Below are 20,207 nucleotides of genomic sequence, written 5' to 3' on the forward strand. Positions count from 1 at the left end.
CAAAGACAGTGAAGAGTGACAGCTTGTTCCCCGCTCCAGAGAGATCAAGGAGTCTGGCCTTAGAGGAAGATCAAACTTGACCTTTGGCTCTCACTCCATTACCCAATGCCAGTACTTCTACAGTGTTTAACATGGAGTGAACACAGAAAATGCAACAAACTTCAAAATACAGACTTGTGAGAAAACAGAGGCTTCAGAAAGGGATTCTGCCAGCATAAATAGATTAACCTCTCTAGCCTTCAGTAGCATCAAACAGTCAAATAAATACCCTTAAGACAACAACTTAAAAGAAGGGGAAAAAAAAAAAATCCACACCACTACTCCTCCTCCCAGCAAGAAAAACGAGACAGTAAGAACAGATGAGAGAATGCTGGGATACGTGTCCTGAAACCAGCCCTTTATTTTATTGTTCAAGTCAATAGATTAATACTGATTTTTTTTTAAATATACGGCCAAAAAAAATTAGTACCAGATACAAATGGGCAGTAATATTAAAGTGTTCTTCCTCCTTCCAAAATGCTGTCTCCATTGCAATGGTGTTACTGCTCCCTCCACATCCGCATTTGAGCAACTGAGATTCTGCACCGACATTCAGGATACAGTGCAGATCTGCTGATGATTCTTCAGACAAAGACCTTTTTAAATCCTATGACTGATTAAAAAAGACAAAAGACCTAGACCATTTAACCTGACCCAAACTGCAGTGCATTTCTGCTCATCAAACATTCCTGGTGGAAAGCATCCAAAAATCTACAGGCTTCCACTCAAACTTCCAAACTCCAGATCAAATCCAGAATAAAAGAAGGATGAAGAATCCCAGTTGACTTGGTTCCTTAAATAGGGCCCATAGTCCTACCAACCTTCCTCAGAGCCCCAAGAGATGCCAAGTCCCGAGACCTCAATCCTTTAATTTGTAATTCTACCATATACCTCAGGAACACCCAACAAGACCCACTATGTTCAAGAATGGTGCTCCAAAACTTTACATTCAGAGCTGTAATCATCCTCTATACATTACTGCCACAAAACTTTTATGTGATATATATCAGGTCAGAAAAAGGGCATCTGAATGGTTAACCAGACATAGATAAATCAGATGCACATTAGAAATGACACTGTGGTTAATGGAAAAGAAAAACGCCAGCAGTTCCTTGGATGTCCTTCAGTTTATTATTATTATTATTATTCAGGGGTTATTCTGCACATCAAGGTTTATTTAACTTCAGAAAAATAGAAAAATAAAAATAAAACTCATTCTCCCATGCCAGACTTGAACGTTTGATCGAAGCATGCCTTGAAGACAACTCTGCCCATCTCTCATCCTCCTTCCATCAAAAGCCTGGCGATATCACAATGAATTTAAATAGCGCCTTGCTGAGAAGTGTCAGCCTGTTGAAGCCAGCACTGTCATGGAGCTAACCCATTGTTTTCACTGGATTGTCCCCAACTTGCCTTTCTCACTAAAAATCAGAAGACGCTTTACTGTCTGTCTCCCACTTTTGAGGGTATTATGCTTTTATGTTGGCCTTCTGGCTTACAGGACACACTCACTAGAACTGACTGCTTTCTAAAAGGTAAAACCAAGTAGGTGGATTATGCCTGGGCTGTGCTGACTCTTGGCATTTATGACAACTGGCAAATATTGCAGGGACAACAAAGTGCCATTATTCCTGCCTGGCAGCTTGCAGCAGCACCCTCAAGATCCTCCCAACACGGTGCGACACGTAGGTGAGCCCTACGGCCAGACAGGAGGTACTACTCAGAAGCAGAAAAAACAGTACTAACCCATAAATGAGGTGAGGACGTAAAATAAAGCCAATGTCCTCTGCAATTGCCTGAACACTTAACAAAATGCTGTTTCAAACAATTGCCTGAGTTTTGTTTTTAAAAATAGAGCAAAAGGAGAAAAATAATTGCATAGTACAGTATTTACAGGAACAATTTTGTGGCTATTGTACGAGGTTAGCCTTGCTGAAAGGCGTTGCTCCAGTTTGGCAGAAGGAAAATTCATGCTTTTGTGCAATTAAATAGGAGCAAACAAAAGAGAGAGAAGCAACAGCTCCCAACATTCAATACAACCGCTGCAACCTCTTGCTAATCCACGACCTGAGCAAGGTCAGAGCGGTCATACCTGCCCGGTTACCTTTCGAAAACTCATCTGGGCCATAGGACACAGATGACAACTCTGCAGATGCACTCTTCTGCCCGCAATGAACCTCCCTGTCCCATCTCACGGCCAAATCGGTCCCGAACCCCAGCACACCCAGCACTGCAGCAGGGCTGGGCAGGTGGAGCTCTGCTTTTCTGAATGATGCCCCAAACTGAGGATCTTATCGCTGGGGTCATTAAAATTCCCACAGGCTTTTCTGATAGAGCGGGGAAATTAATCACCCTCTCCCGGCCACACTCCAAGTGGGTAATTACAACTGACCTCCTTAAAACCCCCAAACAAGTGGACATTGTGTTCAGGTTGCCCTGTCTCACACTGCGCACTGTCCCTATGAGTTACCAGACAGTGCTGAACCCCAGCCCACAGTGGTGGGGGCCTTTCAGTGGTGGGCAGCACTTCCCTTGCCTATAGCGAGCTTGGAACTAGCTTTTTTCTTTGTCAAAAGAAATGCCCTTTTTTTTTTTTTTTTTTTTTTTTTTTACACAAACAAGTAGCAATCAGACCAAGCTGGGATGTTTAGACATAAGTCAAATCCTCCTCAAAAATTTGAGCACGATCAGAGCCAGTGCCTTTGTTCAGATACACCTCTATGAAAAGGCTACAAGAAAGAATTTAATTTTTTTTTTTTTTTTTTTAAGTGAGCTGGCACTTTTATTAACCCTAGTCTTGTTTTACCTTTTGCACAGGAAGCCGCAACTGGGAGCACCGCACGAAGTTACAAGTTTAACAGAAAGGCTTAACACAAATCCAACATAAGCTCAGGATAGCAGATAACGGAGATGCTAACGCAAGATAAGGAGAACAAGTGCTGGTTTTATATTGCACACACACCAGTGAACACAGTGCCAGGACCAAACTGTTCAGGTGTATCTGTGAATAGATGCACCCTTACATACTTACAGCAACTAAAAAGTTAATTGAACTGCATTATCTTTCTCCTAGTACAAAGACGCCTGGATTTAAAATAAATACCCACATATACAAATTTTCCCTTGTTAGAACCTTGTTAAAAAGATAAAAATCTAAGCAGGCATTAATACCATTGCAGTTAAGCAAATCCTTTCCTTAAAAAGTAGGAAAAGCACCCAAAAAAGAAGAGAATGCATTTCAGGAGAAAACACAGAGGTTATGAAGCTTTGAATACAATACCCTTGCTATTTGCACACAGATTTGCAAAAACAGAAACTATGATTATAATTGCAAATGACTACACCTGCTCCAGCCAAACTGGGCCTCGCAGCTCGATCTGCATGACAGCATCCAAGCGCTCGCCAGAGACACGGCGCTCGCGTGCGAGCCCGGCGCCGGCCGAGCAACGGGGCTGCCTGTCGCCGCTGCTGGCAGGGACAGAGGCTCCTGCATCCTCGTTTTTGCTGGGCCCGTTTTTGAAGCACACACTGAACAAAATACCCTGCAATTTGCTGCATCGCAACACCCATAGATGACATCAACGCCACCAGACCTTCAAGACCTTTGGTTTGTTTTGGTTTGGTTTTTTTGCTGTTACGTCTCTAACTCCCGCAGCCTTCTCCCCACAACACAGGTTTTCAGGCAGACTGGACACATCACTAATGAAAACACACGCATGCTCATTTTGCATTTCTACCATACCCTTAATGCCAAGGTTTCAAAGGGACGCAGCAATTCAGGCACCTCACAGAGCACAAACAGCGCTCCCGTCCCGTGCGGGCACCCTGCCGTGCTGCTGTACCTCCACGACTGCTCACTGCAGTGGCTTTACAAAGGCTTTTGGCTTTTATGCCATTATACAGCAGCTGCAGGAGGGCCAATGACAACAAACCCATAACATGGGGAGAACATCCTTGACATAGTCCAAACTCAAGGCACTGACTGTCCATAGACACTTTTGGGGAATAATTTTAACTGAAACAGTAAACCTTCGCATAACTGATGCCACACACTGCGTGGCACTTTATTTCTGCCCCACCAGGAGCCAAAAGCTTAGTTAAAGCACCACAGACTAAAACAGGGGATAGGTCTCTCAGCCATGCCAGTAACAGATACTTGCCTTCTAACTGTGGTCAAAGTTTTTCAAACTATGGGAGACACGGATGCAACTTCTCTGCTTTAATACTGGAAGAAATTTCATTTAACTTAACTTTGGCAACACATTAAGGTGAGAGCGTTAATCAAGGAGAGCTTCACTCCTGCTAGTCACCCAGTTCAACTTGTTTTTTCAGAGGAAAATCTCTGCCTGCAAAAAGCATTTTTGTTTGTTTCCTTTTTATTAAGGCTAGGACAAAAGTCAGTCACAAGAGCTGTGGAGAAACAATTTGCTTAGGGAAAGGGTTTCCCAGTTTCTGCAAGACCAGCGTTCCCATTCCACCCACTTACATTCCTGTATTAAGAGAAAATAAAATCACATCCGCAGGCCGGTCATCGGTTACACAGGTCGACATCCAGGCAACATGGCAAATGGCTGCAGGAAAATTACTTGCATGGAAAGATCTTGTTTGAAGAAGTTATGCACTCATTCCAGCACCGCCATTTACATCAGTCCTTGTTAAGAAGTATTTTATCCCTTAAAGTCTTTTGCATAATTGCCGCAATCAAAGGCACTACTTTACAGTAATAACTTTAATGGCAGATTTTTCCTTAAACATTCTTTTTAAAAGGTACCTCCCAAGGTTGGTGCATCTATATTCCAGTAAAAATAAAGACACTAAGGAAACACACGGTGTAGAGAGGGACCAGTTGCTTTTAGGTTTGTGCTTTATTTATGCTTTATGATGCCCAAAATGTATCCCAGAACCTAAAACTTCTATCACCTAAACAGCAGTCTATTTGGTACATTGGCAACTCCATTTTCCCCCCTCCCTCCCCAATTAATTTTGATATTTACTGTCTGTAAGCTTCTTTCCAGGCTAAAACAAGGTCCTGTAGGTGGGAGTTCATGTCTCACTCTTCAGTTTGCCTTCCCTCATCAGAGGTTAGCAACAAAAACCATGAGGCCTGACATGTGCATTCAACACGTACAGCGGTGATGTATCGTTACTTTGGGGATGTACCATTAACCCACAGTCATTTCAATAGCCAGACAACAAAGAACCCCACCAGCAAAACATTAAACACACCTTACAAGTTTTGTAGTATTTCATGCCTTCAGTTCAGTAGTTGCTGACATCTACAAACAGGCAAATACCAAATATATATATATTAAAAAAAAAAAACCAACCAACTGGAAGTCCCTCCTCCAAAGACCTTGTGGTTTCAGGAGGAGACATTGCAAGAAGCCTGGACAAGCAGCTGGGCATGGATGGGGAGGGAATACATACAAAGTTGACAGCTACTCAGCATTTTTGGGACATGGGATTTGCTACGGCAATTTTCTTATCGAGTAGGAGCTCTGGCTTGCTCTTCTCAGTTGCAGGGAGACAGTAGCACAAGAACACAAAAATAACACAAAGACTGTGAGGGTGGTGAGGCCCTGGCACAGGTTGCCCAGAGAAGCTGTGGCTGCCCCCTCCCTGGAAGGGTTCAAGGCCCGGTTGGACGGGGCTTTGGGCAACTTGGGCTCGTGGAAGGTGTCCCTGCCCATGGCAGGGGGGGTGGAACTGGATAATCTCCAAGGTCCCTTCCAACTCAAACCATTCTATGATGCTATGATAATGGGTACAGGGCTTCAGTAGCACTGCAAAGTTTATTTTTAAGATTGGCAAGAACCACTGGCCCAGTTTTGAATATAAAACACAGACTTAGAGCAAAGAAGCTAAGATCCAATTAGAAGTTAGCAGCAGAAGCCAGCTGGGATTTCCACACTTCAGCTCCTGTACGTTATTCCGTTATCCTCCAGATAACACAACTTCACTTCAAACCCCAGGGTGTTCCACCAATGCAGGAGCATCACCAACTTGATGCTGGGATGCTCCTCACGGGAAGCTGAGCCAGCACCCAGGAGCGTTTTGGCTTTGTCCAAGAGGGCTCCACACCTTGTCCATAGGGCAGCCCCATCTCTGAGCAGCATCAGCAGAAGACTTTGGGGGAATGCTTCCACTTAATTCAGGTTCTCAAACGAGTCAGGCCTGAATGAAGGCATGTTGCCCTTTAATGCAGGTCTAATTACATTAAAACAAAATGCATTCGTGAACATGGAGAAAGGCTGGGGAGAGAATCAGACAAGCTATAAATTAAAGCAGAGGATATGAATACCATGCAAGCTGCAGTGTTAGGGTTAACGTGGGTCTGGAAACAGTTTAGAGAAAACCTGGTGTGGCTAGGGGCCAGCTCCAACTTTAGTTGCTTTGGGCTAATCGTTTCCTTCAGGCAGGCTACTCTAGCACACTAATAGGTTTTAATAAAAACTTCCAATTGGGCCAGTAAACCCCTCATTAAGCTGTTTTTAAAGCATGAATTTAAGAGCGGCGAGGGTAAAAGGTCACAAGGAGTATTTAATTCACAACGGCTGGCAAAAGGTGCTGTTGTGATTGAAAACACCAGAGTTCAAGTGTCCAGGGCCACATAAACATCCGACTCTGTCACTAGACCTGGTTAAGTGACAGCTTGAAAAATAGATTTAATAAGACAGAGAGAAAAGTTTCCCACTCTTACACGAGAAATAGGAACAGCAGATCACAATATTAGCCAGGAACAGGAACAGTCAGTAAGCAGCCCCGTCCCTCCCATCTCGGCATGGGGGGAGGATGAATAAATAGCAGCCTATGGCCATCTGGGTGTTCAACCCCGCAGCAATTCCCAGGGGCTTGCTGGGACGCTCACGCCGCGGCTCCGTGGTCTCCTGCTGGGAACAGAACAGAGTTCTCCAGGAATAACACAGAGCAACCCGTCCTCCACGTCCTGCTGCCGGTGTCTCTCCCACACGCCATCTGTACAGCGAGCTACCGGAGTAACAAGTGCCACCGGGTGCTAGAATGATGCTTCTGTGCTGCCACGCAGAAAAGCAAACCTCTGCCAGTGAATACTCTTGCGCTTGGGCAACCTCACACCCGCCACGCAGTCACTGCAGACGGGTCTGCAGGAATCAACGGGTTAAATCTGGGCACAGTTCAGCCCAGACACGTCCCCATCTCAGTACACTTTTAAACTAAGCTTTGGACCTGCACTAGGGAAGTTTGACCTCAGTCATTTCAACTGACTCCCATTTTCGTCTGTGACCGCAGTGCTGCTCACTAGTATAGTGCAACTCATATGAAAACTTCACCTCTTCCCTGGAACGTGCACTAGCACAGGAGAAACACCTCAATCTTGTACAGCAAAAGCCAGAACCCCAGCTGTGCACTCTAACATTTAATTTTATGTCAATGCACATCTAAAATTCAAGATCCCTGAAGACCTTTTAAAAGAAAATCCTCCTTGGAACAATTTGCATTGAAGTAAGGAGTGAGGATTTAACAAGTAATGGAGAATTACGTACACTCGGCTCTCAACTTTTTCTTCTACTTCTAATCAAAACACATTTCATCTTAAATCCTGAGATAACAGATGCAATATAAATCTGGGGGCAGGCAAGGGTATGACCTAAATTATTTGCTTATTCCATCTTTACAGATAATGGAAAAAACCCTAGAAGTTTAGCTCAACTTTCAGTGATTGTCTTCTCTCCACATCAAAATTAACAAGAAAGTTTACTGCAAGAGGGAAAAAAAGCTCTTACTTTTAAAATATGCTTCTAATTCTAGCCATAGAGCTGGCCTGCAAAGAGTGCAGAAGCAAGGCTCTCTGGAACAATCCCCAAGGAAACATTTGCTTTGGCTCCAAATAGGACACTTTTGTGCATCAAGAGTCAAATAAGATCAGCTGCTTCTCAATCCTTTCTGCTTAATGATCCCATTGATAGCCAAGAGGTAAACAGACACATTTCTGTCTTTTCTGCATGTTCCTTGCTGGGAGTCTAGATTGCTGCTCCGAGAGGTATCCAATGGCTGTGGAAGTGACACATGGAGTCAGAATCTCCCCAGACAGTTACATCATTTTCCCACACCACACCTGGATTTTTACTCTGCAGAAAGATGTGGCTGTTCATTACAATTCACATGATCTTTGCAGCTTTTCTGCAGCTCTGCTTAGCTCCTCACTGGTATCTCATTTGACCAATATCTCAGGACAGACTTAGGGCCATCAAACTGTCTGAATATCTGGGACTACTTAACACAATAATAAGGCAGAACAAATGAGAGAGGACAAGAAAGCTTGTAAAAGAGCATGATCTTTTTCAAAGCCTGTTAGAACAGAGATAATAAATCACTATATTAAATCAGGCTTCCACTGGAAAAGAAAAAAAAAAAAAAAACAACAAACAAAACCAAACCAAAAAACCACGTCCTCTGGGGTATCTCAGACAGAAGCATCATCAGGAACTACTGCTCCAGGAGAGCGCACCCTTGCTCAGAAAGGGTCAGAAACAGCAAAGCTGTCAACACCACAAATCTATTAAAGCAGCTTTGGTCTCATTCTAAGCCAGGAGAAAAGATGTCCTTAATTTCAAAAGAAGGATGAAATAACAAGTTGACCTTGCTGGTTCTTTCTAGTTCTAGCACCACAGCTGCAAACTTCAGAGAGAGGGAGACCTGCCATTTCTGGGGCTGAGCCAGGACCAAGGGTGCTGAGTGAGGCCAGCTGGCTCGTGATGGCACACACAGGTCATCAAGGCACCTAGAAAGGTTCTCAGAGGGCCACGGAGGAAAGCCCTTGGCACACCAAAGCTCAAGGAGGACATTTAGGCTGACGATGAAGTTGCCACCAAAGCTCAGCTCTCTAGGAGTAGCCTGACTGCTGGCCCTGCAGGTGTGCTCCTCCGAGGACCGAGCACCTCCACCCATCCATCCACCCATCCCTGAGATTCCCGGCAGCCTCAGCTCAGCTAGGAAGAACCAAAACCCACACTCAACAACCAGAGTGTTGCACAGCCAAGAGCAGGGAGGAAAAAGGAGCCACCAGGTCAGGCTCTCCCATCTCCTGACAGGGAGTCTCGCACGCCTGACCTGTGCCTATCCACGGGGAGGGACCTCATGTAAAACCACCGGGCGCTCACTGAAACATGCCACACTACATCTGAAGCCAAATTTATATCCGAATAACAATAAATAAAGCCAAGAAGTGATTACAGCTCGGCTAACTTACAGCACTAACCCCCAGGCTGATGCCCGCTCCAGGATTTGCATTGCAGAGCACCTCTTCACCTTTCAAAGATAAATAGTCCAAAGAGGCCCGTGCTTTGCACTGTGAAAACTCTTGCACGGCTGTTTCACAGTTCATTCCCTAAAGTGAAGAGTGTTTTTAATAACTGTTACCTGACAGGAGTAAGAGCAAAGAGCAAAACCTGTGGCAATACCAGTTGATCCCATTTGGCCTAACAGCTTGTTGTTATTTCCAGACTCTGGAGTTCTTTAAAATTCATAGGGACAGCCTGCAGTTTTAATAGAGGCTACCAAAATCCATCCTAAGATGTATCAAAAAAAAGCACACTTCCTGGAGGGGAATAGGAAACAGTCAGCATTTACAAAGATCTCTCCAGGAATTTTATTTTATTTTTTTTTTTAAGATCTTGCTTTGAAGTAGATGCTACCAAAGAACAAGGCTTCCAGAGCTCAGCAATATTTAATGTACTTCTACAGCAATGGATGACAATGTTGTTGTTTCAGCTATATTATAACAAAAATATTGTGGTTTTCCTGTATTCTAACAAAAGTAACTCAAGATTTACATCTCATTCATCTTATTCAGAAGTAACCCTTAAGCCAAAAACAAGGAAGGGAGAGACCCTACTGCGTACAAAGGACTTCAGTAATCCTCATAGGGTGGCTATCCAGTTGGGACATAAAGAAAGGCTAAAGAAAGGTAAAACACCACTTGCAAAAAGCAGTTTTTCTACAACCATCAGCAAGAGTGGAAAACATATAAAGACGATGAGTAACTTGAGTTAAAACTAAGATGGGTGTCCTCACTAATTCTACAAAAGCGTGGATTCATATTGTAAAGTCCAGCTGGTTAAAATACCCACATCTGATTTAGAAGTATTCTCTCAAACACACAAGAGTAGAAACAATTCTCCATACTCCTTCGCCTCTTCACTTGGTGAAGCACCATCTCGATGACCCCACATGCACTAAAGCACTTACAACCGATTAAAATGATCAATCAGTAAACAAGGAGATGGATGTGATTCCAACAAGGAGAAGGGGAGGCAACCTTGGTCACTACTTTTGCAAGCCTCCATAATACACAGACAAAATGGACTTTAACTATTCTTGTGCCTTATACTAGAATAACCAAATTTGTATTTGTGACTGGGTAGTGGTATCTTGGGAATACCAACCACCTTTTCATCTACACAGTGATGCAACATCTTTCTCCACCCACCCATCCAACAGCATGAACATCTGGCTCAAGGGATGAGAAGACACAACCAAATAGGCTGCTTTAAGACATTATGCCATGGCAGTACTTCCCAGAAAATCAAAGTACACTAGCAGTTTTCCTAATATTTCCACAGAGAGGAACATTTTCTACCAGGATTTCTAACTTTCTGTTTAGACTCCAGCTGTAGGTTGGAATACTTAATGCTGAAAAAACCCCAAACCTGTACCAACACGTCAACTTTCCAGACCTCTAAGGGAGTAATATCTGCACCCCACACCAGTGGAAAAGCAGATGATACAAGTAAGAGATTCTTGAAATTCATACGAATCATGAGTGGAAAGGGAACTGGAGTTTGGGAGGAACAAGTTCCCTCCCAGGGGTGTCCTTCAGACCACACTTCGTCTGGTTGCCTCAGGCTTACTTAACTATTCATCTTTAATGTCACCCTCCAAATGACGCTGCTGGTACTTACACAACCCTTCACCAAGTCTCCTTCAATCTCAATTTACAGAATTTACACCAGTTTTCCTTTCCTTAGGGCCATATGGGCAGAAAGAAATTCAGTGACAGGCAGAGAATAGAAACAATCAAAACTTAAACATTTAACAGAGAAAGACAGAGCAGGCAAGCTAGAGTAATGTAAAAGCTACATACCCACAAATGCATCAACACATTATTACTGCAGATTTTTTCTCATTTTTATTCACTTACCAAACGAATACCTGCAAAACAAAATGAAGAAAAAGCAAAAAATTTAAAATCTTGGTTGATCAATGTAGGAACCTATGTCTCGTATTAGTTTTATTTCAAATTTCACACATTTTGAGTTTCAAAACACATCTGTCAAGAAGTATGAAAATATGCCTGAACCATGTAACATGCAATTCAAAGGCACTAAATTGTAAACTGCTGCTACCTGGAAATGCAGGAAGAGCAATTCCCTCATTTCTGGGCAAATCAAGCTGCTGCTATTTAGCACTCTGAGCACTCGGCCACCCTTCTTTCAATAAAGATGCTAAAGCAGCATACCCAGAAGAGGCAGCGCCATCCCAAATCACAACAGATACTGGGCTTCACCAAAGGGCTGCTTCTCACCTTGCTCCGACTTAAGAAACTCCTCTGAGAGAGCAATCTAGTTGATAGTGCAGCTGAACCAGATCCTGGTGTAAAACTACTCATTTATGGTTTCCAAAGCGTGCTAAGCACCTCCCAGGCAAAAGACAACAACTGAAGTTGTTAAAAACACGAAGCTTAATGCATACTTCTGTGCTGCTGAAGCCCACGCTGCGGAAAGGCAAGAAGTTACTTCTCACTAGTGAAATATTCACTGGGTTTTTCCCCTTTGGAATGCAGGGAAGTCCAGCCCCATGCCATCTGCTAGCGTACTGGGTGCTCACCAATCCTCGGTGTCTCAGGAAAAGCCATACACACTTACTTTATCATTTTCATGTGAGCTTTTGCCAGTCTGGTGCATCATTTAACTTGCTTTTTTAACTGGTCTTCTCATTGAAATTACCTTTAGCCTTAGCTACAAGATAGTGAATTTCTGTAAGATTACAAATTCTGACTAAAAGTTAAACCCAAAGGTTAACAAGTTTTAAGATGCTTATTCTTCAACAGACAGCTTGTGTTTACTCCCATTATGGCTTCAATCCCACACCAGGGCTTTATTATTTGTATCTGCAGCATACTGCATTACACTAACACACACACAAAAAAACCCCAAACCAACAGAATCCCAAAACAAAAAAATACTCCAGGCTTTTAAAGATTTTTAAAAAGATTTGCTCTTACTGAAAATGTCCTGACTAGGTGTGCAAATTTTACATTCATACACATGTAGTTTGAATAGTTCTACAATCCATCAGTCTAAATATTTTACTACATACTTAACAACAATTTCATACTGGGCTACTGACGTAGAGAGAGCAGTAACTTTAAAATGCACAACAAGTTTTAACTTTCTTAATAAAAGTGGCTCTTTATAAAGATATCTGTCATTAAGAGCAACCTAACTTCGCAATTCTCCACCACAGTTGTGGTGCAGTTAAACATAAACTTGTACGAATTATTCTTATTTCTTGGCAGAAGTTAAGAACCTCCTGAGGCTCATTTAAAACACACACACAGAGACACACACAAAATGAGGAATTAATAAAATATTGTATTCTTCTGAACCACATTAAGTTTTCTGACGTGTGTCTGTTGCTGATTACATCAATCTAGGCTCCATTACTTGTCATGTGATGACAGGCAAACACTTGTGAATTTATTTCTCTGAAGAAGCCTGCGATACAAATGCCAAGGAAACCAAACCAAATGGCCCACTCCAAATACATAAAAGCAGCAGGGCTTCTTGCAGGGATGTTTTTTATAGGTACAAACAGGCAGGTACCCAATTCCTGCAGACTTCAGGTTGTAGTTTGGAACCTAATTATCATTTTTCCTTTTCAAGTTCCTCTTCCTTGCTTATATGGAGTAAACAGAAGTGTTTATTTAAAAAATGGATTTCTTTTTTTTATACTGCCTGCCTTGGCATTTCCAACATTACTGACAGATAATGACAAGTAAAAACATGGATTTGATTTTGCAGGTTTGGGGTTTTTTGGCGAATTTCAACAGAGTAACTTTTGATCTGCACATTGTCAAAACCAGAAATTTTGCAAATTCAAAGTATATTCCATTTGGATGTTCTAAATCAAATTAAAATGTGATGTCATTTCTGTTTTCTGGTTGGATAAACAATGTAATTACCCATGGCTTGTCATTAGAGGCAAACTTCATGTCACACTTAGAAAGACTGTAAGTATCAGCTGGGAATCATAAACATCATCAAATATTTGGGTTAAATTGTTTTCACCACATTGTCATGCTGATTAATTCTAGTCAAATGCATTCCTGGAAAACAAAAACTGATAGCAAAACACAGATTAAACTACATTAAACTACATCACTCCTGATGAAAATACTCTTCGCCATCAGTGCCCGCGGTGGAGGCAGCACAGAGTCGAGCTGGGTCTGAAGACACAGCTCTGCAAGAGCCTCCCTGTCCCCAAACCATGCACAGGCACCACTGAGCAAGTGAACAGGGAGCTCCCAAACCAGCCCAGCAGAAAATGCTACATTTTCTCTATAACACCTTTCTTTTTCTTGTGCGCACAAAGCATGTGGGATGATGGTTTCTATTTGCTCAAGAAGTAGGAAAAGTAGATCGGCCAGACTCGCCCAACAAATTTAGATTCCTTCTCTGCTCACCTACCTCATAGCTACACAGATTATTTAATGCAAGAGTTGTCTGGGACAGAGACTCCACTTACAAGTCTGTAAACCATGACAGAATTCTAAATAGAGTCTCTTAAGAAATAATATTAGTACAGAGACAGGGACTCTCATCTTTACATCTATTGATGCTTACTAGGAAAGTGCATCTGTATGTATAATCCAAAAAAAAAAAAAGAAAAAAAAAAAAAGAAAAATAACAGTCCTATCTACCATTCGCATCCTGGCAGTGCCCAACACCACAAGGTTCTTCCAACTAAACTGATTTCCACAGGCAGGATAAATCCTTGCTGCATCCCTAATCTGCAGCTAGTGTTAACAGCCTTCTCGCTGTTCTCCATGGAGAACATCCTCTACAGAAAGTGAACCCAGATGTCAACTTTCATCTCCATTATGAATCTCTCTCATTCTCTGATCTGTATAAGTTGGGATGGGGGAAAAGGTATTTAGGTAGTACAAACATTTTCTCTTCTCCATCAGGCTACGGCTCCAAAATCTGCTGTAACAGCAGCACCCCTCCACAATGGAAACCAGGTAAAAGCTACACTGTGAGGTATTCCTTCCCTGTGAAGGAGGGCAGTGTGACACATTAACTACCCCAGTCTTCCCTGTGGTACCCAGCTGGGGAGAGGAGGAAGCAGGGGACCATCTCCGCAGGAGACAGCAGCAGCCTCAGGCTGCAGCGGGCAACCAAATGAACACACCACTGGCAGAGTGGAGAGCTTCCTTCCAAAAATTCAGTAATAGGGAAAGGTGGATGAACTGCCTGCCATAAATTCAGGCATTGCATCAGGGGAGAAAAAAGGGCTAAGCCATGGAAGTACAGAAAAATGTGGAAAATCCACCTGCCCCAAGACAGGGCTGAATGTGAGAATCACCTCTGACAGGCACCTGTCTAAGCAGCAACGGGGACTCCACCTCCCTCTCCAGGTATTCAGCCCAGTGTTCCTCCATATGTACATTTGAAGGCTTCTCCTTACGTCTAACCTCTACATTTCTTTCCACCATGTGAACCAACAGCTTCTTGTCCTATCCCCACGGAGACAGCAAACACAGAACAGCTAATTTCCATCCTCTTCTGCTTTCACACACTTGAAGATCTTTTGTTTCCTTCCGCAGTCTTCCCTTCTCTCAACTAATCAAACTCAGCTCCTTCAGCTTTTCACCACAACAGGCCACTTTCTTCCCTGCTGCCAAGGCCTGTGCCTCTTGTCTGCCCGGCGCGGGGCCGTAGCCACTTCCAGCACAAAGTGACAACCAGATATGAGATGCTGGATGACACCTCCCCAGCTCTGAGAAGTGGAAAACCTCATCCACTGCTGTCTTCCACACGACGCTCCTAAAGTTACTGGTTTACGTGCCTGAAAGCTTGTTTGGTGAACCACAATATACCAACCAAATTAAAGCTGTAAACACTTCAGGACAAAAAAACCCCATCTTTTCAATGTATATGTATGCACAGTACCTGGCAGCTGGGGATCCACTTCCTCAACACACTGCCTCGAAACAAAGAGGCCAGTTGGCAAACATCACTTGCAAGAGACCAAGAGTCCATCAAAATGAGATGACAGAATTAGTCTAGTGCACCATTAATTTCAGAACATCATTAACTTAAAAGTGTGGGGGTAAGGAACATTTTTGACAGCTGGTTTCAGTTGCTGCCAAGCCTTTAGTATTGCACAGCGGTCGTGGGGGGAGGAAATAAGCTAGAATGGTAGTAAATGAAACCACTCGTCTGGTTTCTGGATTCACTTTATTGTGGTCACAGATCTCTAAAAACTGGGATTCTGCACTCTGTAATTACAACGTCCACATTTAAATGGAAGGAACAGGGATAACATTAAAAAAGAAAAAAAAAAAAGCGCTCAAGGATGAGGTTTACTCCTCTGTTTGCACATGGCGCTGGAAAAGGTGCCTGAGTGGGGCGGGAGCCAGTGGCTGAGGGACGGGCCGGCCGCCCTCCTGGAGCCACGCCGGGTGCTCACACCCGGCCCCAGCCCACGCAGCCGTGATGCGGTCGGGCACTGCCGCACGGCTCTGCCCGCGGCCGAGCTGCAGAGCCATCCCAGCACGGCTTTACTTTCCCCTTGTAAGGCAGGGAACCGGCCTTGGTTAAGAGACCAAATGTGAATTACCCAACTAAGCCCCAGAACTCGCCAACTGGCCTGTCCGTGCTCATTTCTAAAGCTTAAAATTATTACAAGCCCTGGCTTACATGACTGCAGAATTTGCCAAACTCAAGTGAAATCTGCTTGGGTTAAATCCTTCCAGTGCCAAAACCAGATGCTGAAATGGCAGCCTTGGGAACTCCTCTCTGAGCTGCTCCTAAAATCCAAGGCAGGAAAGGTGGGAAGGGGAGCCGGCAGCAGGAAGGCGACCGCAGCTCCTCCACCCCACCAGAGCCTGGCACGAGCCGCACCAGGCTGCCCGACCTGCATTTCCCTAGGCAGAAACAGGCTTGAAAAGCGCCTGCACAGCAAGTGGGAACAGACACAGATGGAAAATAAAGGGGTCAGCATTGGCTTGAACACATTCAAGGCCTAGAACAAGAGGCCAGTCTCACGGCCGTGCTTTGGTGCACGGGGAGGCAGCGCAGACCGAGCGCTGCAATCCTGCTTTGTCAGGACCAGAAGCAGGAAGTCTTGTATTTCTGCTGCCAGCATGCTGGCAAGTAAAATCCCAAGAAAACGGCATTTCAGTAATTCCATTCCTTGATTTAAAAAAAAAAAATAAAATATTTAATTGCATTAATTCATCACTCTCCAAAGGCTGGCCCTCCACCACCAACCATCCCGCAGACCTGGTGCGATTCCCCATGACATGGAGAGGTCTGCGGCACGGCTCTGGGTTTCAGGGCAACCACGGCCATTTCTTCTACACCCAGTTCCTAAAGACATGAGTTATTCTAATGCAAGTTTCCACCTACTTTCTACCCCATAGTCTTCCCCCAGGAGAGCTTGCTTGTTTTTGCAGTAGCTTGCCTCCCCTTCTCCAGGACAGAGCTGCTGTTTACCCAGCCAAACCTGGAACATTTCTCCAGTAACAATAACTCTGATGGTGCAGTAACCCCAGCCCAGAGATGAGCCGGCACCAGTGGTAGCTAACGCTCTTCTCAAGAATAAATTTCTGGATTAAGACCCTTAGGGAAGTTAGTAAACACAGATCCCACCACGGCTTGGACCCTTCCCTAACCCCTGATTGCTTTTCGGCTGTACCAATCACTGCATTAACATTCTTTCCAACCACAGCTGTTTGAGAAGTTAGATGAGTTAAACAACATGAACGTGTGCTGGACCAGACTGGGTGCATGAAGCTATTTGGCAAGTTAGAGATTAAAAAAAAAAAACAGAAGAAAAAAACATTATTCATTCTCTCCCTAAATCTTTCAGCTGTGGAATCAATACCCCAAGTCTACATACTGGATACAGCTGGCAATTAGATGTGCCAGATAATAAGCAATTAAAAAATATTTGTCTCCGTCTCTGGCAAAGCCCTGTGGTACATCAGACACTGCACAGCCATGCCACTAACCACATAATCTTCTGATAATTTCTTTGCTCTCATTTTCTCATCGGCCACGATTTGCAGAAGCGATTGGAATCTAGAGACAGTCTGTGCAAAGGAAACAGTGGGGGGTTATTAACTGTCCATAGAGCAGACGAGCTCCCTGTGCGACGGCTCTGCCCCATATCCCGTTCCCACTGCCGCTGGTGTTTTTAGCACAGTCTTCTCATGAAATCAAGTCAGGGGTAGCAAGCAGGAAGGAGGTGAAAGACTATTTCTACGTGCCTTATTGCTGACATTTGCTGTGCTATCAAAGCATTGCGCTCTACAACATTGAGCCATTTTGTCAGGATTTTTGCAAAGTGAAGTAGCAGACACATGCCACTGCTTTTCTATGCTTTCCTAATACCACGTACAGGTAACTGTCCTGACATTTAGACAGAAGCGATTACTGGGATTAACCAAACGAAAGGTTATGAACCAGGACTCAGAGGGCAATTCCACAGCGCACATTTAACAGACGGAGCAGGCGCTGGGGCAGGAGGAGCTGGCTGGCAAGGGGATGCTCACGGGAGCAGCACTGGTCAGCACCCGCTGCGGTACGGACAGAACACTCCAGCCCCTGCACACACCTTAAGGACACCCTCAGCACAATAATGTTTTCTACTGTAAACAAAGACATGATCTCTTCTATGTACGGTGAATTAATTTTTATAGATCTCTGGCTATCTTACAGCAGATTTAAATAAAAAAAAAAATCCTCAAAAGTTGCTATTATTGCTATTATTAAGTGAAACAAAGCCAGTAATTACAATAAGTCACAACAATGCATGCAACCAATCAACATAAAATATTTAAATTTCCCTGTAGTCTCCCTCTTTTCAAATCTGTTTGAGTTCCTACAAGCATTCACATTATTCAAATGACATTAATCTTTGAGGCACTACTTGCTACAAAACCAATAGCCTCAGCAAGAATGCTGCAATCTCCACGCTGCAGCTGCTCAAAAAACCCCTGCACACCATTTTACCAAAGCCATTTCTCTTGTTTTTCACATCATGTTTCAATGGCAAGTTAGACCATTCTCCAGGAATATATTCACAGAAGCAGGCAGTGACCAGACCGGGTGCAGCCCCAGACCCCACCAAAGCATCCTCTGACAGTCCTTAGGGGCTTTTGGCAGCTCCTCTTCTACTGACAGCTCATGCAGATCTTCTCAAATTCATGTCATAGCGGGACCTGGCTTCTTCATCAGCTTCATCTCCACCTGCCTTTTCAGTCGCACAGACTAAAATACATTTTCTGGAGATGTTGGCAGGAACACCTTCAAACCTTGGACATCCTGTGGCAACTGCACTCTTTGCTCCTACTTGCCCTTTTAAAAAACCCAGCCTAAATTAATGGCATACAACCCATTTCCACCTGCATTTAACTCAGCAGCCTCAACCCAGACAAGTAACCTCACACTGCAGAGCACACACTTACAGGGCTTGGGGACTAAGGCAGGCGAGCCCACCAGGGCATCCCCCTCCTCCTTCCCAGCCATGGCTAATGCCAGGCGAGCTGATGGCAAGGGGCTGGCCCCGTGCAGGGGCTGCAGCTAAACCAAAAGCCAGCCTAGTGCAGGGAAGGGAAACCTTACACATGCTGGGGTGGGGGGGAAACGCTAAATGATTCATTTCTGACATCAGCCATGATTAAATTTTAATCTCTCAAAGAAAAATATGGTTCTCATTAGCCTCATTAGTCCCCAGTTGTACTGCAAGGCAACAGTGTCACATGGTATTAATCTTTGTTTTCATTAATATGTCATATCAACTGCTCACAGCATTCTTTGAAACCGATACGCTCCCTCTCTTCTGTGCGAGTAGGAAGTGCCAAAAAGCAGCTTCCTCAACAGGAAGGATGACCCCCTGAGATCCTTCAGCTTTTGGTTTACGTTTCTAGAGATAATCTTTTCTTTCTGGGGAAAGAGGGAGGGGAGGTCGGAGTAAAAGGGATGCAAGGCTGCGATCCACAATAACAAAGAAATTCCTGAGGTTTATTGCCAAGGCCAGGGCCAGATAAAGGAATAAGATATTCTAAGTTTTCTTCTTGTTGTTATTGGGATATTTTGGAGAGCTAGAAAAATAAAGCCAGGTTGCAAAAAGGGTTCTTTGCAAGCGGGTCATATGCAAAGCCCCTAGCAAACTTCAAATTACTCCAGTTTAGCATATTCATCATCGTGTTCTCCGTTAATGTGATTCAACTAAAATCCTAGCTACTTTTTTTAAGACACAAAATTGTACACGACATTAGTTTTTGCCTGGACTTCAAACTTTGGTATCTGTAAAGCTGATACCAAATAAATCTTACTGTCCCTTGGTACAAGCTTATATTATTTCCAGACAGGCAGATAAAGCAGGATATAGACTGATGGAAAGGCCTTGCCAAGGTCACACAGTTAAGTACAGCCTGACACATCCAGTCCTGCCTGTACAGTGAGGTCTTGGAGAACTTCCCAAGTGAACCAAGAGTACTGATGAAACCCAGGAGATGCCAAGTTCCTATTCCCTGCTTGCACAGCTCCTTTCAGTGTTTGCTCGCTCAGGGGCAGTCAAAAAAGTCTTACAGAATTACTCATGCTACTGAATAAAACCTGCATTAGCTCAAATGCACCCGTGTGGATACGTTCATTCACCCTTGATCTGTCTTTGGTCTGCTGGAAGTGCAAAGGGTGATTCTTCCATCCGTATCCTGCATGTCAGATCAGGACTCTTCTAGTCATGAGTATCTCTGTAAGTGCTGTGTCCTCAGCATAAGAGGGTCACAAACCAGTACACTTCAAAATGGGAATGATGTTTTGCCAAATCCAGCCCACAATTCACATACCGGCTGTTTTACAAGCTGGAATAAGAAACTCATAAGAGATCCGTTC

General features: G+C 43.9%; 1 protein-coding gene across 2 annotated transcripts in view; it reads right to left on the bottom strand.

Moving 5' to 3' along the window:
• Positions 1-20,207, bottom strand: part of LMF1 (lipase maturation factor 1) — a 204,757-nt gene that overhangs the window by 168,300 nt on the left and 16,250 nt on the right. The window contains exon 3 of one of the 2 annotated variants that reach the window (XM_074919041.1): positions 11,219-11,229. The exons of the other annotated variant lie outside the window; for it this stretch is intronic. Coding sequence (XP_074775142.1) covers positions 11,219-11,229 — 11 coding nt within the window. The remainder of the gene's footprint in view (positions 1-11,218; positions 11,230-20,207) is intronic. 2 annotated transcript variants of the gene reach the window in all.

Source organism: Athene noctua, chromosome 15 (genome assembly GCF_965140245.1).
Source record: "Athene noctua chromosome 15, bAthNoc1.hap1.1, whole genome shotgun sequence".
Taxonomy (NCBI): Eukaryota; Metazoa; Chordata; class Aves; order Strigiformes; family Strigidae; genus Athene; species Athene noctua.